This window comes from Leptosomus discolor, chromosome 21, assembly GCF_034619465.1.
Source record: "Leptosomus discolor isolate bLepDis1 chromosome 21, bLepDis1.hap2, whole genome shotgun sequence".
NCBI lineage: Eukaryota > Metazoa > Chordata > Aves > Leptosomiformes > Leptosomidae > Leptosomus > Leptosomus discolor.
Window position 1 is genome coordinate 6713513 of NC_141411.1, and position 22039 is coordinate 6735551.

Genomic DNA, 22039 nt, shown 5'->3' on the forward strand with positions numbered 1-22039 from the left:
AGCGGGGCTGGACCCGGCGGCCGCTCGGGGGCTTTTGTGGACGGCGGGAGAAGGCGGGTCGCGGGGCGGCGGCGGCGCGTTGCGCTCAGCGCCAGCCCGGACTGATGTCACGGCGGCCGCCGCCCCGAGGGCCCGGCGGAGGAGGGCACCGGGCGGGCCGGCCCCGAGACAACCCCCCCCACCCCCCACCCCGGGCGCTGGAAATCCCACCCCCCCCCCGGCGGGGGTGAGCCCCTCGGGACCCCGCAACTCGCAGGCCGGTTGCCGAGCGGCTGCGCCGTCGGTAATACCCAACGGGTGTTCGGGAGAGGAGTTTGTTACGCTCAAAGTTTTCCTCTAAAACAGAAGTTGGAGGAGAAGGTGCAGAGAACGGGGGAGGAAGGAGCGACCCTTCGGCAACGGCTTCCCGGGGAACCCAGCGCCACCTGATACAGTGGGTGCGGGGGATAAGAAATAAGCACAGCACGGAACGGCGAGGGAAAGGCTGCTCCAGGGGCGTTGGGAAACCTCTTCCAGCACAGCTGGGTGGCAGGTCACGGAGCCGCGAAAGGAGAGCTCTGAGCGGTGAAAACATCAAAGCCCTATGGGCACTGGGCAACCTCGGTGGCTGCAGGAGCAGAGCTATTGCCCCCACAGCCCCCATGTCCCACACACCCTCCCTTATCCTCACACCACACGTTAGTGCCCTCCGTGCCCAAACATCCCAGGAGCAGCCTACAGAAAGTGTGGCTGCTGGGCTACAAAGCTGCTATTTCCATTTTTTCCTCTGTGTTTCTATGCCAGGGCAACACAGGAGCCCAAAAAGGCCCAGCACCCAATTGTCTGTCAAACACTGGTTGATGATGCAGGCTCAGGTGCCCAGGCAGGACTCTGCAGTCCCAGCTTGTGTTTGAGCATTCCCTAGTGTGCTCGTCCCTGACTGATTCTCAGCTTATTGGGGTCCAAACTCCCACTCTTCACTCCCCTGGGAAACGTCCACCTGGATCTGGCCCCCACCAGTGCTCCCTCTCTGCCCGTGGAAGCTGGCTGCGACAGGAGGGCAAGGAGGGGAGCGGGACCGATCCCCAGCAAACCCCACACAGGGACAGGAACCAGGTGGCACTAGAGAGAGAAAGGATCTTCCCTTTCTTAGGCATTTTTAGTGTCCTGGAAGATTCAGAGAAGATTCAGCCCATCAGTACTCCATCCCTTGGACTTGGAGGCCAGCAAAAGGCAGTCCCTTCCAGCAGCAGCTCCACAGGGAGGTCCAGGAGAGGAAACCAGGAGAAGGGAACAGTTTTGCTGGTCTCTATAGCTGCTTCCCACCCTGAGCCTCTGCCCCAGGAGTCCCTGAAGCATCCGTGCTCCATGAGGGTCTTCCAGCCCCTGTAGCAGGTGAGGATGGAGAGAAGCTGGACACTCCTAATTGCTGTGGCCATGGACAGGATTGCCAAGCCAGGCCAAGACGCAGTTAGCAAATCTCCTTTTTAATTTTTCTTGCCCGGGCTGGCCTTTCTCTACTGGAAAAATGTCAGTAGGTATTAAAGAAAAATGGCAGCTGGTACGAAGAGGCCATCTACTGCTCTCTGGGGCTCATGGGACCCTTCCCACTACTTCTCCACTTCTGAGCCACAGCGGCTCACCTAGGGCAGGCAGTTTGCAGGATGGCTGAGGAGCCCAGGTGGCTCCAGCTGCTGGGAGGGTGTTACTGAAACTGGGAGGAAGGAAGGAGGGCTGGGAGGGCAGCAGCAGGGAGGTGCTTCCTTTGGACCTGGAAAATTTTAGCATTAGATTTGACAGTAGTTTTGCCCTGAACTCTGGGTAAGAAATTCCCAGTCCTGAACCAAGGCCTGGAACACAGGAAGGGGATGAGGATCACGAGGGGAATGTGCTGCTCACATCCTGCATGCAGGGAAGCCTTTTGTCACAGAGGAGCAGGATGCCTTTTGTCTTGCAAGCGGGAGAAGAGCCGCGCTGCTATGCTGGGTGTGCACAAGCAGCACGAATGGCCATCGCTTGCTGGGGGAACCCAGCCCCTGACCAAGCACGGACAAGCAGAGCAGAGGCGACCTGAAGGACCCAGTCTGCTGGGCATGGCCCATCCAACAGCTGGGAGCACAGCAGCTCACCTCATCCATCGGGGACATCAGGAACAGGTGGCACTGGGAACATATTAACTGGGTGTTCAGGGCCCCGCTGAAGGGAATGTGTGGGTCTTAGTCAACGGGGTACAGCCATATCACTGAGCAGGGCATTGCCACTTGCCACGATGCACATTGGCACCCTCTGAAGAATACGATGACATAAGCACCTTGACATCACCCACTGCGGTTGTTCACGATGGCCACAGACCTTCCACGGTGTTCTCCGAGGCCTTGTAAACATACCCCAGAGCTGATGTCACCGCAGCATGCAAGGTGAGCATCCTTTCCCCCGGAGGCTGGGAAACCTCTGCCAGGTGACTCAGACGATGTGCGTAATGCTTGAGACGGTGCTGCAGATGCCGGCCTCCAGCAGACTTGGACAGACCTGCCCGCTCCGGCTGGCTTCCCCCAGGTGCGAGGCAGGGTCTGCCAGGTTTCAAAGGCTCACATACCCCAATTTATTTTCTCCAGAGGAGGTGGAGTGGGTGTATTAAAAGCCAGCCATCAGCTTTAGAAAGGGTCCCTGCATCCTAAAACTCAGGGCCCACTGCTGCAAACCCCAGCTCCAGTCTTTGCTCTGAGGCCGTTTGCTGTGGAGGAGGCTGGAGGAGGAGACCAGGCTTGCGAAGTCCACAGCCCCATCGCAGACAGTGAGTGCAGTCCGGGCCCGTCCCCTTCCCAGCAGGGATGGCGGGATGCCTTACCGGCAGAGGGACAGTCTCTACGCTTTCTGGGAGGGCAGAGCCCGAAGTTCATCACATCTCACCTCCCAGTGTCTTCCCCAACCAGCAGACGTGCTTCTCTCGGACCGTGCACCACGGCGCTGGTCTTGGCTGGCCCTTCCCTTTCACTTGCTGCAGCCTCCCCATCTTCCCGACAGCATCCAGCAGATCCAGGGGATGCGGAAGACCTGGAGGTTTCACTGCGGGGACTCCTCTGGTGGCGCAGGGAGGGAGGCCGAGCTGCGCCCGGAGCCGCGGGTCCCCACGCCATCTAGCGTTGCACCGGCGGCGGGCCGTGGGACGGGGGGCCGTGGGACGGGGGGCCGTGGGACGGGGGTCGGCTGCGAGCCTCCCCGCTGGCCGCGGCTCCCCCAGCTTCCCCAGCCAGGTCAGCGGGCAGTCTCGAACCGGGAATTAATTTTACCGGCTCCGGTTTTATTTCCAAAAAGCCTTCAGTGCCTGCTCGGCTTCGCACGGCGTAATCTGCACGCAAGGGTGCGGGCAAAGCGTGCCAGGGTCTCGCCCGGCCGGGCACCCGGGAATGGTCCCACCGGGGCCTTAAGTCAGTGTCCTGGGTCAGTGGATTGGGACCAGAGGTGCCAAAAGGAGTGGCCAAAACCAATCAAGGTACCAAAAATGCAGTTAAGACCTTGAAACAAAACCAGGAGTATTCACGGGATAATGTCAGGGCAACCAAAGGGAGCGGAGTTCACAGGCTGCCCAACTGCCGCACGGATCTGCCACGGCTCTCGCTGCTGATGACGGAGAATTATTTTACAGTGAACACAAAGGGACCATGGAATTTTATTTTTTTTTTAAACTTCAGGCACACAGGCTGCTGGCAGAGGTAAGAAGAACAAATCTAGATCATTCCAGAAAGTGATTTTATTTTATAAATGAAGCAGTTATTTGTAATAGAGCAGTTATAGGAAATTCAGTGAGACACTGAAAAGAAGGAAACTGGTAGTTAAAAATATTAGCCGCTGGGAGCACACAGACGTGGCTTTTGCTCAGAATCCAGGAGATGCATTGCTGAACCACGCGTTCTCACGTTAATCATCCCAGAAGCAGACCTGGAATAACGGATTTTTGTTCAGAAACTTCTCCTGAAACAGGAGGAAGGCCTAAGCTGGACTGAATTTGAAGGAATAGGTCATGGGAAAGCAGAGATGGGACTGTAAGCACACGTCACAGGTCTGCAGCACCCAAGATGCTGGTTGGATGGCAAGGGGCTTGTAGCCACAGACAACAGTCTTCTCTTCCAGACGAGGTTTTGTTGCTTTTTTTTTTGTCTGGGAATGCGTTGCATTTTCAAGGTAAGTCAGAGCTGGAATAGGGCTGGCATCCTCCCGGCTGTGATTGCTTCAGAGCGGAGGCAGCCTGCAGAAAGCACACACAGCGGCCGACGTTTCCAGGATGGCACCGTTCTGACCCACGGGCGCGCAGAGGGGATCCCGCAGCCTGGGGACACCCGCAAACCCGTGCAAGGCAGCCCCGCATCCCAGCAGCGACAGTACGCGCGCCAGAAGCGTTGGGATTGCTGTTCACGTGATTTACAGCCAGTTCTCCTGAGACGTGGCTGCGCAGGACTTCTCAGCATCCAGAAGCTTAGTCAGATGTCCAGGAATCTTAGACAAATGCAGAAAAGTCTCCAAATACGCCTGGTTAAAATTCCTGTCAGGAAAATAAAAGGCATGTTCTAAAAACATAAATGGCTGGTTGTATCAATCAGGTGGTTTCACAGGAGCACGGGGTGGTTTTGTCAGGTGGGGGGGGAAACGGGATGGCCTCCCGCCCCGTTACCACGCTGCAGATAGGGAAGGCGCTCACAAAACCGTAAGCTGAACCACTGACGTGGCTGTGCCCATCGCTCTCCGCAAGAGCTAAGGCTCGTGTCAGCCTGACGTGCCGCCAAGAGTAATTAAATTCTGGAAGCAATAGATGCAAAGTTAAGGAGCTCCAGGCCTGGTCCAGCACAGACCCAGCACGCTCGTCATTATGAATAACCGATCCCGCTAGGAAGAACACAAGATAACGCAGGGGAAGGCGGTAACTGGGCACGCTGAACATGACCCAGCACGCACCCCATCTCTGGCAGTGCCAGGAGCCTGTGCTGAGGGATGCCGGCCTCCAGCGACCCGCAGCCAAAGGCCCCTCTCAACCAAGGACAGCAACTTTGTATTCACGACTCCTGATTGATTTACTGCCGTTAATTTGTCCTGTTGCTTTTAATCCACCTCAACAGCTAGCAGCCTTCCCGCCCTGCTGCCAGGAGCTCCGTACTAAACCGCATGTTGTGTGAACCCCTTTTCCTTGTTGCTCTCCTCTGAACCATTTCCATAGTAATTCCTAGCTCCAGTTTTGCAATTTTAGACTGCTAATGAACCGTGATCTGGCATTTCTGTGAATATTTAATAGCCCTTAATGTAGCCCTGAACTGTTCATTAGAGTGGTTCTTAATAATTTGCATGCTGGGGATATTAGATACACTGCATTGTGGTTTCTGGGGTTTTCCCTGGAACTCTGTTGAAAACTGCTGGGGTTTTTTTAACACTAACAAGCAGATGCCATCTGGTCTGGGGGATTCGCCACTGATCATTTAGCAGTGTGCTCGTTCTGCGATTCCTCTAATGAACAATTTGAGGCAAATCCTCTGCTTGGCAGCTTGACACCGCAAAATAACCCGAAGAAGAGGGGCAGCCCCTCTGCTCAGCACGAAAACCGTGCCCAGCTGTCTGCCAGGAGAGACTGATCCTCAGCACCTTCGCAAAGCAGAGCCAGGCAGGCGCCGCGGGGTGCTGCGAGCCGGACGCTCCAGCCACGAGAGGGAGCTCAGGGAAGGCGCAACGACGCCAACCCAAACATCGTCTCATCCGAAAGCTGACGGTTTGGTTTGGCTACCGCGGGTAAAGCTGGAAGGGAGCAGCCTGCGGGCCTACAGACATCGCCCTCCACCGCAGCCCGGTACACGGGCGCCTGTCCCGGAGGACAGAGGCCCGCTGGGCCTGGCGGCTGCGACGATGGTGTCCCCGCGTCCCGGCAGAGCTCTGCTCCTCGCCTCGCAGCTCCCCGAGCTGGTGCCGCCTGTGCCTGGGGACGGCCAGGCTGTGGGTTTAACCACGAGAAACACTGGAAACCGCCTCTCTGGAAGCTCAGCATCCTCCTGGCCGCCTCACTGGCAACTGCGTGGGCGGGAGGGGCAGCCGGACCTGCCAGATCTGTCCTGGTTTCCCTGCCAGACGGGGCTCTGTCCTCCGCCAGCCATTTCTCCTCATCTTTCCCTCAGCCCCCTCGCCCCCGCAGCAGGCACCGCGGCCTGCCCCGGGCCGCAGAGGGGGGCACGGCCGGGCGGGGCCGGCTCCTCACACCCCGCACACAGCAGCGCCGCTCGGCAGAGCTGGACGCCGGACTGAGGCGGAGGCAGCACGGCGGGCAGAGGACTGCGATGGCGGCCGGGCGGGAAGGCGGGAGGGGCCACCGTGCGCGCGCGCGCGCCCGCGCGAGGGCCGCTGGGAGCTGTAGTCCGTGTCGCGACCAGGTGTGGCGGCGCGCGGGGGCCGCCGGGAGCTGCGTCCGCCCCGCGGGCAGGTGCGGCGCCGCCGGCGGGAACTACATGTCCCGGGGTGCCGCGGGGCGCGGGCGGCGCGGGCGCGGCGGCGGCGGTCGGTGGCGGGGGCGTAGCGAAGATGGCGGCGGGGGCGCTGCGCCCCGCTCCCGGCTGAGGCGCGGCGCGCTCCCTGCGCCTCAGTGCGGCGGCGGCGATGTCGGAGCCGGAGCACCTGGGCGGGAAGCGGGCCGAGTCGGCGCGGCTGCGGCGGGCCGAGCAGCTGCGGCGCTGGAAGGGCTCCCTGACGGAGCAGGAGCCGGTGGCGGCGGGGGGCGGCCGGGGCCGGCACCGCGGCGCCGGGGGGTCCCGCGTCCGCTTTGAGGAAGGCGCCGTCTTCCTGGCCGCCTGCTCCAGCGGGGACACCGAGGAGGTGAAGCGCCTGCTGGGCCGCGGCGCCCGCATCAACACCACCAACGTGGACGGGCTGACAGCCCTGCACCAGGTACCGGGAGCGCGGGCTCGGGAGTCGGGCGGGGGGGAGCTGGGCCCCGAGGGGGGGGGGGGGCAGCCCCTTCCCTTCGTCTGCCACCGGGCGAGGCTTCCCCCGCGCCCCCCAGCGAGGCACCGGCAGGCGGGAGGGGGGACGCGGGCTGTGGGTCGCTCTGCCCTCGCCTCCGGAGCCCCGGAGCGGGGGGGAACACCGGAGGGCTTCAGCCGCTTCCCCTGCTGCTGGCGGAGGGGGAGGGCAGAGCGGTACCTGCAGCAGCAGCAGCAGCAGCGGGTTGTTTATAAACAAAGCGATGACAGAAAGCTTTGATCTGAGCCTCCTCCTGCATATTTAGCGTGTGTCTGGAGCAGAGACCTAGTTTGGAGGGGAGCGGGGTAGCATATACCAGTCGAGCAGCTTGATGTACCGAGTTCTCACAGGGATGTTAAGTAGCTTAATTAGCAAAATAAAGCGTTGGGCTGGCAGAGCTGCGAGGCTGGCTAGGCGGCCAATTCATTAATTTTTGGAAAACTTCTCCCTTTGTACTTGGGGTCTGCTGAAATAGCAGCAGTACTAGGAAAATTTCCCGGGAGGGTGCGGGCGGTTTTTGCAAGGTCAGAAGCGTGTCGTCGGTTTCTGTGTTTGTGTTACATCGGAGTTGCCTTGAAACTGCCCGAACTGCTCTTTGGCAACATTTGCAGAGACCAGAGAGTGCCTGCATCTCTGATAAGCGACGTAAATTCTATTAATATTCATTCCAAATGTGCTGAAGATCATACAAAAGTGGTCGCAGAAGTTTGCTTGAGAGTGGTAAAGCCTTGCCTGTCTGGAAACATGTGCTGTGTTTCATCTGTAGCTTTTGCTGTCGTTGTGTAAATGAACAGGAATGTAAGGGAGCATGTGAAATTGCTACCCTGTAATACTGGGAAACCTGTTGCTGTCTAAGACTGATTCAGAATTTAGCAGGGCATGTGAAATCGGCGTCCCAGATTGTTGCATCTGGTCAGTGAAATGAATCTGATTTGAATACAGGCCAGCCTCAGGAAGAAAATTTTCGTAGCTCAAGATCTCGTAGATTAAGCATGTAGTGTAGCAACGGGACCGGGAAAAGAAGCACAGTCCAGGAATAACATCTGGAAATAATGTGCTTGTAAAGAATAATGCTTTAATAGCACGAATAGCAGGACAGTAATTGAGTTGATTAGGCTTTCTTCCTTGCTGGGCTGGTATTATTGAACTGAAGCATTTGGGACATTTAAAAGCTCGGTTCACAGGCTCACTTGCTCGTGGCTGTCAGGGATCAAGGGGCAGTGATACTTACTCATTTTGTTCTGGAGTTCCAAAAATAAGTGATGAAACAAAGAGCATGGGAGCTTACGGACTGTCAGGTTGAATAAGACGTCAGTTGGCAAAGCAGTGAACTCTGTAATGGCTTGGCTTTTTTTTTTTTTAATAGCAATAGCAAGTAAGTTACGCTGCTTAAGTGATCTCCAGTACAGCATGTATACATTTATTGTCAGATAAGTAAGTAATTGGATGGACACTAGTAAGAGCCAGTTACTGAAGAGCTGGTTATTGAAAGCATTTTGACAAGCAAGAAGGCTGAATCTAGGGTGGATAGAAGTGTGGTAGAGTTTGGATGACTTCACAAGGGCTTTCCAGCCAGGATTGATTGTGATCCCTTCAGAAGCAGCCGGGTCTCTTGCTGATGTACGTAATGTGACTCTTGGCCAAAAGTGTGTTGTGGAGCGCACTGGACTCATCAGACAATGGGCAATTATCTCTGCAAGGTCAAACTTCTTGAATGTATGACAAGCAGGCTGCAAATGTAATTCTCTGTGTGTAAAGAATTGTGTCTTAGGAGCTAAGAGTTGGGTAACATCCTGAACAGTAACACTTAGGGCTTGATACTTGGAAGAGCCTTCAGATGAGTGGGTAGTCAAGCAGATGCTAGCTGTATAGGCACGTCTCTTGGTGAAGTGCTTCTTCCGAAACTTTACAGGAAAGGAGGTTGACCTTACCTGGAATTTAATAAAAGCTTTGTTCCAATGGCCCGTTGATGTATTAACATTTTCTCATCTGCATATCACCGAAGAGCGCAGAGATGTTCTTGCACACTCAAGTGGAACAAGCACTGATTTGTTAGAGGTTTGTTGCACATGTGTATCTTGTAAGTCTGTATCAGATGAAAATGTTTATTATCGTGATTGAAGACGTTGTTATGAGTCCCTTATCACTGAACGTGTCCAAAATATGTTTGTTTTTGTATTACTTGGGGAGCGATAGTGCCTATGGTAAAGTGTCAGCTGAGGTCCAGTTAGGCTGAGGGTCCCCTGGGTGCCGGTTGACAAATGAAAGGAATGCAGTACACGTGAGGATTTTTTAAATAACTTCTCTTAGTATTAGAAACACAATAATATGAGATATAGGGCAGATGGTCATGACTGTCTGCTCTTGTCTAATGCTTGTAAAACCAAACAGCCATGCGATGAGGAAGGGAATCCTACACATTGAAAAGAGTTTGCTTTGTTGAAGGAAAGATTGGGTAAAAATACTTTCTTTCATTAAAGAACTTAATATTAAGTGAGACTTGCTCTGTACAAGCAGGTGTCTCTTTAGGTAATGGAAGGGTTAACAAAGTCAATTGACTTAATTTGTCAGAGTCGGCATCTGCTTCTACAAAACCTAAGACCAATCTTACAAATTGGGTTTGTTTGAAGTGCACAGCGGCCCCGAATGTTGCGTGGTGTCCAACAAAGGTAAAATTACACTTTCTCTATTATCTGGGCTGCTATGACTGGGAACCATTGGGTGCTACTGGGTGAGAAGCTGTCTTTGCCGTTTATAGCTATAAGGCTGTATTTTGAAAATAACCTTTTAAATTACAAGTGGTGTTTATGAGCCTCCAGCTTGCATTGTCCTCCTCTTCGGAGGCATCAGGTGCAGCATAAACGTATACCGCAGGTCTGTTACCTGTATGGTGGCTTCAGTTATATGAGTATTTTTACCTCAGTGCCTGCAAAATGCTTCTGGATGAACATCAATGCCATATTTTCAATGATTAACTTAATTGAATATAATGTATTTTTGGCAATGGTTCTATGTCTAATGCAGAACGGAAAGGAGATGTTAGCCAAATGTGAGTGAACATTCAGAAATCATCGAGAAAACGGCTACCAGTAGGTGAAGCAAACTATTGGTTGCAGTTGAACTTCTTTAGTGTTTGCAGATGGTGGGAAGTGGGCATGAAGTGTGCTCTCTTCCTCCTGAGCGACAGATGGAACCGAAGAGTAAACTTTTACAAAAATTGAGTCTTAAGGGAAAAAATGCTGATGTTTCTAGTTGGGAAGGCATCTCCAAATGTAACAGACAATGCTTGCTTGTCTTTAAGGACTGATTCACAAACGATGACAACAGAAAAGATTGTCCTTTGTCTCACCTTTGATGATTTACCCGCTGTCTCCCTTTAGCCTGTTCCGTGGAGAAGTGTGTTGCTCATGAAATAATCCCTGAGTTTCTGTCATTTACAGCACTCTTACAGTAGCTTGACACTTGCCTTTGGCATATTTTCAGGTGCTGGGCACCTGTGGTAATTCAGAAGCTGCTTCCTGAAAAGTCGGGTACTTTGTGCAGTGATTCCGCGTTAGATAGCGGAGGCTGTAACCTCGCTGGCAGTCCCAGTTGAAGTTATTCCTGCTTCTGTGCCAGAGCCGTAAAACTGCAGGCCTGTCCAGTTCCTCTTCAGATCTTTATAAAGCAGCATCCTGAGGTAGTCAGACTAAGGCTGGTCAATTTTTGATCGCTGCTCAGCAAAATTGGCCCTTTACTCACTTCCAAACATTGTGTGCAATCCTAGGGAAGCAGAAGGCAGCGGAGTTTTTGGATGGTCCAAAACCACAGCCAGGGCTAACACGTTACAGACCACCCTCCCTAATCACAGCAGTCTGAGGGGAAGGAAGAGAGAATTCCTATGTGGATTGTTGGGTTTTTTCTAGCTAGGACATCACTGCTAGAGAACATGGCGCAAAGGGTTGGAACGGCAACAGTGGCCGAAGCAGCCTGGGTTTGTTTTACAGGACGACTGAGAGAGATCAGTCGTTACCCACAGAGTGCTCATAGGGCAGCAGCTTCTAGGAGAAATTTCTGAATTGCCCGAAGGTAAAAGCTAGCTTGTGCCTTGAAATGCAAGGATGTAACACAACGTCCAGTGGCGTCAAAATTGGCGTGAAGTGTTCGGGTGCTACACGCACATATGTTTGGGGCATCACAGCTGTACTTTAAGGTAGTTGAGCTTCTGATCTTTTAATCGGTGATGATAGTATCGTACATCAGGCTGCATTTTTTAAGAGTGGGTGGCTGCATTGCCTAAAAATACATTAATCCTAGGAAGAGAAGGTTATCTAGGGAGAGTCATACCTTTTCCACTGCACTCTGCAAAGTTTCTTTCCGAAGGTATGCTTCTGCCAGTGGAAATAGAAGTTGCAAGCTGTTTGTACTGTATTTAACACTGCTCATCAAACTGAAATATGACACTGTCAAAAATAGGGTTTATCACTAGGGTAAGTGAAATACTTTGGGGGGGGTTCACTTATAAATGGGAATACAGTAGTATGTACTCTGAATGAAGTGAGAAAGATTGGAAGCTACCTAAAATACACCAGGAATTTATTAGACAAAGCTAGTTAAAATCTGAAATGCTGTTTTACCAACCTAATGCTTTCATTTTCTTGCTTTTGGCTTACTCAGTCCCTTTTTTGGCTTGTTTTGTCCCTGTGGGTTAGTTCAATTGTCTGTCCCTTGCGTCTCTATTTCAAAACAATCTCCTAAGTGGGCAGAATTAACTCCAGACTAAACAAACCAACCTTGAACTGAAGTGAGTCGGAGCCTTGGAGAGCTGCTGCTCCTTGCAGCAGTTGGAGGAAGTCTTCCTTTGTTTTGGTTAGGGGCAGTTTCTCGCCTGGTTAGTTGGGCTTCTGGAAACTGAAGCCAACCACAGCTTCAGCTACTGGGTGCTGGGAGGAAACTTACTCTGTTGTAGCAAGCAGATGGATATTTGTGATGGGAAATGTGCATCTTCATTGTTTCCTTCCTCAGCCTCTGTTTATCCTATCTAGTGATGAGATGAGTCAAGCTCTGTTGCTCCCCATAAACACTGAGCAAGTGAACTAATCAGGTTTTCAGCTACGACTTCCTTTATGGCAGCAGCTAGAAATGATGATCCTGGTCCCTCAGTGCTGTCTGTGGCAAAGTTCTCATCTCTACAGCAGTGCTGCTGGGCCGCCCAGAGCTTGGCCCTACGTGGAAATCTCCTTTGGGAAGCGAAGGTATTTTAGGGAGAGCTTGTTTTACTAAATATATGCTGTAAGCTGTCTGGCTTTTGCAAATAAAATTCTTGAGCCTGCACTAGAGATGGAGACAAGTCTTTAATGCTGCATACTTGTCTGAATCAACATTGTTTGATAAGATTGAAAGCCAGCTCAGCAAAAAAAGCAGGAATGAGCAATGAATGCAGTGCCTGGAACGGTCGCTGTTCCAGAGCAGTGTCTTGCAGCTCCTGTTGGCATAGCTGAAACCTGCTGAAACATTAAAGGCAACATTTATGTGCAGAACTCTCTCAGCTGGAACCAAGATGGAACTACTGTGTCCTGGTATTATTTTTGCAATTTATAATGCCTCTTGCTTATTTTAACGGTGTTAGGAGCTGGGAGCTGTTTCTATTACAAACAGGTCTGGAGACTTAGAATTCAGATTAGGTGCTGTGGGGCTTGTGAGACATCTTAAATGCTGTGTGTTGTAATATACTGAGATAATAACTGACTAATATTAAAATATAAGACTTTTGAGTTGGTATGCTAGCTCTCAATTGAGGATTATTACATACCGTAAGTCAAAAAGGCCTGTCAGACTGTGAATATTGGAGCAATCTTTTTAAGAAGGTTGGGAGAGGGGAGTATTATGTAAGGGGTTGTATAAATGGAGATTTTTTTCATTCTAACTTTTGAATACACATGAGGGCAGGAGGAGCATTAAATACTCTGAAATGTCTGCTCTGCTTTTTAAAAACTCGTGTTTGCGCACAGGGCTGGGGTAAAATTGAACGAAAGAGAAACCCCGAGCCTTTCAGGGGATAGCAGCCCCCCCCCCCCCCCCAATTGCAAGCTCTCCAAATGTGTGAACTGTTTGACCTAGTGATAATGGTATGGCCCCAGCATGGTGAAGGTGCCCAGTATAAATCCTGGGATCTGAGTCTGCAGTTTATTTTCAGCTGTCCTTCTGAAGGGAGGTGCAACAGCTGTCCCTGCAATCTCCTTTATTGGGCTGCAGCAAACTGATCTGCACGGGGATGAAAGGTGCAGCTCACAGGAGGTGTTCAGTGTGCCTTAGCAGGAAAATTTCGGTTTATAAGAATTTTGAGGGAATTATTTGGTGGGGGTTTAGGCATTTATTTTTATGGGGCTCACTTCAGCAAGAATGGATTTAAGAAGAACTTCATGATGAGTATGGTCCATACAGGCCTGTGCAGAGAAATGTTTCAAGCTGCCATCAAATTCTTGGAAATGGAGGGCGATGTGATCTGCCTGCGCTGTTGGAGCTCTTCAGAGCATGACTCTGTGACGGAGCTCCAATGTGCACAGCTTAGAGGTGCCGAGTTTTGTTTCCTCCCTTCACTCCAGAGATGCATCTCTTACTGTGGTGAAACAAGACTGTTCTTAAATACTTAATTCTTAAATCATGTTTTTCAGTGGAAATTTGCTCTGCTAGATTCCCAGGCTAGTGAGAATGATATCCTGCACCACTGACAGCAGAGTCCTGAGAGTCAGGCCTCTCTTTCCTCACCAAGCTATTGACAATCATGAACATCAAAATTCTTGATTCAGACACCTACACAATTTCTCATGACAGCATTCATTTGTAATAATTACAATGTATAGTACTTAAAAATGACCAGTATTTTAGAAAATACATGTATGTGCACTTTTGTTAAATGTTTTCATGTTAAAGAAGTTTTTGAAAGATCACTCTCCTTCCAGCTTTAAGCTCTCAGCTTAAACATAGTCTTTGTTCATCTGAAAATGACTGAAAATTCACTCTTTAAGAGTAAATAGTATGTAATTTTTTTAATGCTGTTTTTTCTTAGTAGCTTGTTTCCTGTAGCTGAAAAAAATAGCATGGTCTTGACTTGTAAGAGTCTCACTAGAAATGTTTCCATAATACAATAAGCTGACCTTGCAGAGGGACACAAGCAGTTTCAGCATTGCTTTTCCAGCATTCAGCCTTGCTCATAAATCTTTGTGAAATGTACAGAATGCAGACTGACCACCTGCCATTAGCCTTTTATGTGTCGCTGCCTTTTCAGGGTAAAACTGAACCTGGCCCCTCTCTGATACTCTGAGCCAGAGCATTGATTTGCCACAGTGATTGCTCACCATCCATTTCTGGCATCTGTCTGAAGCCACCTCCTATTTATAATTTGTCATTCCTCACTGTCTTAGACAGTTAATGCGATTTTTTTACAAAGCTTTATGCTTTTTTACATCTGAAATCATGCGACAGCAACAGCTCATGGCATCAGGCCTTGTCTAAACACAACTGCTGGTTTAGCAAGAGGTGACCCTGACAATGATTTCGTGAACTGGTGAAACTGCTTGTGTGGGCTCAGCTGGCCTAACCTGGCTTACGTCTGTTTAGTTTGGGCTTGTAGACAGAATACCATAACCCAGACGTACGTAAACCAGCTTGAAGCAGGTAGGGCCCGCACACGGAGCTGCGCCGAACTAACCGTGCGGGTTTTGCGCTTGAATTGATGCATCCTGAAGTACTGCTGTGATGGTTTCATTCTAAAGTCAAAGGATGAAGCAGAGTTTCTCTTCCTCTTCCAGGATTCGTATGAATTGTCAGCCTTACCCAAAACAATTATTAATTATGGATTGATCTTGAGTGACAACTTGATACTTCGTGCGAGACATGTTAATGGGGATTTCTCCCTTGGAAGGTTGCTGGGGCAGGTGAACTCTACCCCAGCAGACTGAGTGATGGGGCTTGCTTTAATTGTGTTGGTACAGGCAGGACACCGCTCTGAGTTATGTCATTAACAGAGACCTTGCCTCTGCCCACAGAAATCATCAGAGTATTTACCCTCAGTAGTGTTGTGGTTTTGGAGGATGAAATGTTCTAAATTTTTATCTAACAAGCCATTTTTCTACCCCATTTGCTCTCTGGTTTCTGTAAGCAAGGTGACATGCCCTCCAGTGTAGACAGGTTTGGTGGTTTCGTGGATAACAACCAAATTTGAGCTAACTGGTTGCATTAGCACAGCCTACACCTGTCCAGGAAGAGGTGCATGTCCCAGCCCTGGGTAGGAGTTTAACTGCACCCGTGACAGTCATACAAACACTACAGACTTGCCAAGTATCTGATTTAATTTTTTTTAAGTGATGTGATCATGCAAGCAGAAGTTCTTGGGCTAGCAAACCGCATGCCTTTGCTTGAGTCTTTTAACGAACATCTCAGGTGATGTTTATACTGTTGGTATGATCTACGTGTTGCATTAATATTACGATTTCAGTTCCCCAAAATGATAGCACTGTCAAAGATGCTTTCGAAGCAACTTGATGGCATGTGCAAAATGCCACATTCTAGCCTATTACCACAACATCTTTCTTTTTTGATGCAAGAGGTGTTTTTAAAGCAGCCTACAGGAAGTATTTCAAGCAGAATTATGAATACTGAGCTGAAATAGCTCTCTCTCTAGAGAAGGTTACAAAGTGCTGCTGACTTGCTTCTGAAGGAGGCAGCATCTAGGTTAAAACTTCAAAGCTGGTTTCATCACTTGATGCTGGCATTCAGTTCTTGTCTTGCTTTGTGCTTCTTCACCCTGTTCTTAGGAAGCCAACTGAACTGCACCATGTTCCAGCCAGCTCAACTTACTGCCTGTGGATATTCTCATCAGATGTGTTAGCTTTTAGGGGAATCTGTGTGCCACGCACAAGCTTTGAAAGGTAGAAGTTGGGTTCAAAATTTCACCTTTCAGAGACTTTGGAGAAGCAGAAGGTCAATGTTGTGTGTCAGTCTCTTCCAGACAGTTATATTCATAGTCCGTAAAAGCATTTATCTTGCCTGTCTCTCATCTGCCTGTTCTGCCTCCCTGAGAACTTGGCAGGTCTTTTTCTGCAGAGCTGCTTTACAGCCAGTTGCCCCGGTCTGTGTTGTTGCAAGGAGTGGTTCTGTCCCAGGGGCAGGACTTCCATTTGCCTTGGTTGACCTTCACAAGCTCTCCGTCAGGCCACTCCACCAGCCTGTGTAGGTCCCTCTGAAGAAGGATCTCCTGCACCAGCCACGCCAACCAGTTTGATATCATCTGCAAACTTGTTGAGTGCTCTCTGTCCCATCATTGGTATTAATCAAGTTTGTTAATAAAGACGTTGAATTGTATTGGCCCCAGTATCAGCCCTGAGGGATGCCACTGGTAATCAGCACCAGCTGGATTTTGTACGGCTGATGAAATTTTGAGCCTGGTATTCTAGACAATTTTCCATCGCCAGCTCTTGCCAACCTGCCTATTAAGAATACTATCGCAGGCGCTGTCAGAGGTGTGCCGTGCTCGCGCTCCCATCATCCACCCAGCCGGCTTGTCGTTGTGGAGGGCGATCAAGTTAGGCAAGGTCTGCCACTGGTGAATCCGTGCTGGCTGTTCCTAGTCACCACCACCTCCTGCAGGCGGCTGGAAATAGCTTTCAGGAAGATTTACTACGTAGGCTTTCCAGGGACTAAGGTGGGACTGACAGACCCTTAGTTCCCTGGATCCCTCTTCTGTGTTTGCATGTCATCAGGAACCTCCCTTTGTCACTGTGACCTTTGAAAGTGACAGTGACGTTGTAGTGACATCAGCCATCTCCCTAGCTCCCTCCTCAGCCATGTCTGTATCCTGCCGGGTCCCAAAAGTGGTCCACGACCATTCCTTCCCCTCTATTCCCTGGGCTGGGGCTCTGGTGCTGCACGATGGAGCTAGCAGGACCAGTCTGCTTTCCCTGAGACCTGTCCTTAGTCTGTTCCTTCTAGCACGTGTGCCCGCCTCGTCGGATCAGCTGCAGCGCTTCCGTCGCTGTGTGCACTGCGTGAAACTTCAGGCTTACTTGCCTGGAGCTCCTTGCAGTGACTGTCAGACATTTCTGGAGTGTTTTCCTGATTTCCTTATCTCCCTGACTTTCATTTTTTTTTCCCTTCTAAAAAATTTAAGTTTTAAGGTGAGGTCCCTGCCAGGAGCAAAATAGGAGTAGTTCTTTCTAGTTGACTTGTCTCTTCGCTTCTTCAGAGTTCAGTCTTGCAGGAACATGGCTAGTGAGCAATTACTGTCCACTCATACCTGCAATGCCTTCCCCTTTCGGTGCAAACTTGCACCATGACTTAACCAATGATTCAAAACTGCTTATCTGTCAGCACCAGTTCAGTTTTAAGGCACGTCATGACCTCTTTTCTTCAGGAGTAGACACGCAGTAAGAAGTGCTGGCAGGTAATGTCTCCCAAGGGAGATGATGATTGTGGATTTCTGTTTCTTACTACCACTTTGGTAAATGCTTCTTAACCACCTTGCAGTACAGACATCAGAGACTCTTAAGGCTAAGGGTATTCTCTAATCTTTCTAGGCTGCCTTAATTTTATTAATGGGCTTAGCAGTTGTCTTCCAGTTGCTGAAGAATGCTTCTTGCTGCTCCCATCTGCAGAATGGCTGACACTGTAGGAAATGCTATAAAGCAAGCTGAGCTGTCACTTCTGGCTTGTGATTTAGTGGAGCCCTTTTTACTTTCAGTCCAGCTACTGATTTAATCACTCCTGCACTTCAAATATTAACTTGCTCAGTGCCATCTGAGTGTGGAAAGGGGGTGCAGGAGGCACTAGGGTACAGCTCTGTGGAGGGACATGAGAAGCTGTAGCTGTTGCAAGCAGCCCACGAGTGGTGGCTGCTCGGTCCCTGGGGATCAACTGCAAGAGCGAGCAGCCATAAGCCAGCAGGGCTTAACTTGTGTCTTTGCAAAAAGCATGTCTTAAGGGCCAGCTTTGCCTAACCTTAGCACCCACGGAAACTTGGGAAGAGTTGGACAGGGCTGTTTGGCCCTGTATGCCCAGCCTGTGCCCAGCAGACGGTTACGCTACCCTGGGGAGCTGGGTTTAAGAAGTAGCTCTAGTGCCAAACCTTTATGCAAGCAAAGCGCTGCTCCTGCCAGCAGGTGAGGAAACCTGGCTGGTAGGTAGGACTAAGCAGCTCCTGTGATTTGTAGACCAGCCTTTCTGCGAGCAGGGCGGTGAGGGGAGAGCAGGTTTTGGCAGCTAAAGTCCCTCCCTTGGACCACCTGAACAGCCTCTGGCTAGGGGGAGAAGGAACTGGTGAGGAAAATAGCACTGTTTAACAACTCGTTGCTCTGTGTTCGTTTTGACAGCCCTGGTTGGGATCTGACTCCTGTTTGTTTGCTGCTCTTGGGCAGTTCCACCGTGTGCTGGCTGCTCCTGCATCCCCCAGCTGCGTGTGCTGCTCCAGCAGGGCCCAGACCCTTTCTGGACCAAAGTGCCACTCGGGGAGTCTGGACTGCCCTGGAGCTCTTGAGCTTGTCTCCAGTCCCCATGTCACTTGCCTACCCACTGCCGTTTGTTTCCCAGATCCTCTGTCACTTAGCTTCTCTCAGTCTAATTAATTTGGGGGAAAAGCTGGGAGGCAATTAAGAGTCCCCTGCAGCTCCTCAGAGGCGGTACTTTCCATCCCAGTACCATCCCCAGTGTGAGGTGAGCTGCGTCTTAGATAGTGGCTGTGTTAGTCCTCTGTGCAAAGGCTCAATACACGAGTCTTCCAGCTTTCAGTCAAGACTGTTGGCACCTCTCGTGCGAGAGTTTGCATCCCTTCCCTGTCACACACGTGTTCCTCAGTCACTGCTCTTGTACGTGGAACCGGACGGTGGGATGTATTTATAGAGGTGGGTGCATGAGGGCGAGTGTGTTTGCTGCGGACAAATAGATCTTATGCAAACTTCTGCATATTGTATCTATGGAACAGGGAGACTTTGAATAAAGAAAATCAAAAAGTGATGATTTAGTGGAATTTAAATCCTAATTATTTCAAAATTAAAAGAATGATACATTGTTCCTTGTGACGTGTCCTCTTTTATATGGGGTGGCCTGTGCGCTGTCTCCTCTCTGGCATAAATCGCTGCATTCAGGGAGCGCACAGTATTGGGGTTTTTTCTGGGGAATATTGGGAGAGTCTGAGTCTTGGATACAGCTCAACTAAATAGTCTCAAATGACGAATCTGTCTGTTTTGCCGTTGTGTGCTGAACAGTTTTGTGTTGCTTCTCAGCAATAGCATGTCTGCATGCCTTCAGTTTCCTGTACAGAGAGATCTTAAAATAAAAAAAGCAAAAATTTAGCTTTCTGAACTTTAACAAGCTGCAGTATTGACAGAAGAGGTTCCAGAACTGCTCAGGCAAACGAAAAGTGTCGGGTCTTCAGCATCAGCTGGTATTTGTTCAGGAGGAACCGGCATGTGAAGTCACTAAGCTATTATCCATTGTGTATAACATACCACTTAAAACAAACCGACTACCAGAGGCCCATCCCTGCTGCAGGGCCAAGACAATTGGAAGTGACAGTTCTCCATGTGGTGCTAGTTTCCAAAAAGGACTCCAAGAAGAACCTGGGAAATGATAAGCCCAAAGGAGTCAACAAGCATGTGGAGAGGAGAAACCTGGTTGAGGGGGTACATTTGGATTTCCAAAACGCTCTTGACAAGGTCCCTCCATGGAAGCCCTAAGAAACAAAGGTGTTGTGAGATAAGAAGAGGTCTTACCATTGATTAATTATTGTCTGAAAGAGATAAAACAGAGCCTAGGAATAAAAGATCAGTTTACAGGAGAAGGGGGAGTTACCCTGTGTATCTCCCCTGGAGTCTGTGCTGCTCTGCACATCCACATGTGAGATGGAAGAGTGAATACAGTAGGTTGCAGTTTATCAATGGTGCTGCGTATTCAGGATAATAAAATGAAAGCTGATAGTGAAGGGTTTCACAGTGTTGCTAATTTGCTGATAAAATGACTGGGAAAAATTGCTCGGTAAATGGGAAGTAATGTTTATAGGGAAACAGTGGATTCCAGTCCAGCTGTTGCAGGCTGGAAGAGGTTTTCTGGGGTTTTAATGTGCTAGCGTGGAAGTAGTGCAGTGGGTAAAAGAGCAAATCAAACATTAGGAGTTATTAAGAAAGGAATAAATAAAGCAGAAGTCATAAAGCCGGTAGAAGTTCATGTTGTGCTCATCTGTATATTCTTATGTGCAGTTGTCTTTCTACCAGCTCGAAAAAAAAGATGTGGTTGATAGAAGGATATGGGAGATAACAGCAAAGTGGTCAGAGTCGTGGAGTGGTTTCTACGCAACGAAAGATCAAAATGTCTGCGGTTCTTTCTTGCTGGTGGAAAGCCACAAGCACAGATATGATAGACATATCCAATATTATATGTATGATGTGATCAGGAGTGTTTGCTTTTTCCCACAAGGAAGAATTAAAGGACATAAAAATTTTAAAACAAATACTTTTTCATCCAGTGTAGAATTCAGCTGTAGAACTAATTGCTTTAGCGCATAGTTCATGCCAAAAGCTTAGAGATGTTCAGAAACTGCTTGATGGGTATAAGCTCGAACTCTAAGTTAAGCTACAGATTGCCAGACTCTAGGATGGTGTGGCAGGAAGATTCCTGCTATGATACAAAGAATAATTAAAAAGGCATTATTTATTACAGATTAGAGCCAAGAAGAGAAAATAAGATAGGGGAGAATTAATAAGGCCAGGGAGAATTAAAAAGGCCGAATACCTTCTCAAATGTTAAAGCAATAGTTTTAAAATTAAAATCTAGCAATTTTTAGGAGGCTAAGTAGTACTATATTGCATAAACGGTGGGCAATTATGCTTTAATTTTAATAGGCAATTTTACTGAATTTTTGGGGAACTTGCTGCAGTGGTGTGAAGGTTTTATTTCATAGCCTCTTCTAACCTAGAAGAAAGAATATGTGTATGTAGAGGATATCATCTTGCTAACCCATGAGGTTTTGAGCCTTTTTCTATTCCTGGCTTGCAGTAGCCTGAACTAATCAATCTGACTGAACACAGAATCTAGGTATTCTCGCCAAGGATGGATTTCATCTTTACTTCGTGGTTTGCACCAGCTTTTCTTTTCTTTCTTGGATGACTGACAAACAGAATTTGACCTTCGCAGCCCTAAATGGTTTGTCTTTTAAATTGATATCACTTGAGTTATTCTGAACAAGCGTTCCCTCACGCTGAAAAAGATAAGTGGTAAATTTGTCTGTCTCTTGATGAGAGACTTCAGGACAGTGCCAACCCGTGTGCCAGCAGAGCCAAGGTTTAAACTTCAGAGTGTATTACATGAGTTATTTTTGATCCCTTATTAATAGCTGCTATAGAAGGAGCCCTGTGCTTATGGCCAGATATTGTCTTATAGCTCTTCTGAGTATTGGCTTGTCTTCAGTCTACAACTCAGTTGATCCACAAAATCCATTCTTTGCCATTTAGTTTAGGTGCTGTTAATCTTTAAGAAAATTGTTCGACGTTGCAGAAAGTGAACAAAGAACAAAGAATTGATTGTAGTCATTGGGAGGGAATCCATGTGCTGACATTATGCCCAGCTTCCTGCAAATTGTGCTAGTGACTTGAAAATTCAAGCCCTGTTCAAAACAAGAACTGCTGCATTAGGGAAAATAAGACATTTTAATGGGATCAGATTCCAGGGTTATATTTTGAAATACAGTGTTATGATGATGAAACCCTTGGAGTCTTGGAGATTCGGGGATACCTGTTGTTGACAAAGCACCCAGCTCTTTTTTTGTTTGTTTTGTTTTTTATTTGTTTTTATTTGTTCCTGTGGCCTGGTCTCTGTTACCCTAACCACTCACCCCTTCTCCAGTCTTTCGAAGCTGCTTTCCTAATCCTTTGGCTTCTTTGAGCAGTACTTTCATTTTCTCCTTCTGTTGTATGATGCTGAAAGCTGTGTCTCTTCCTCTACCATTGTTTGGCTTTTTGTCGTTGGCTTTCTCAGAGCTGCCTGAGAAGGACCAGTCTGCTGTCGCAGTGGTGAGGGCAGTCTGCTGCGCCTGTGGAGTTACGGA

At 49.3% G+C, this 22039-nt stretch overlaps 1 protein-coding gene across 6 annotated transcripts in view; it reads left to right on the forward strand.

The window, feature by feature from the left end:
• The first annotated feature begins 6606 nt into the window (after positions 1–6606).
• PPP1R12B (protein phosphatase 1 regulatory subunit 12B) overlaps positions 6607–22039 on the forward strand; it is a 121115-nt gene continuing 105682 nt past the window's right edge. For all 6 annotated transcript variants that reach the window (XM_086476377.1, XM_086476373.1, XM_086476374.1 and 3 more), the window contains exon 1: positions 6607–6894. In XM_086476377.1, the coding sequence (XP_086332503.1) occupies positions 6607–6894 (288 nt within the window). The remainder of the gene's footprint in view (positions 6895–22039) is intronic.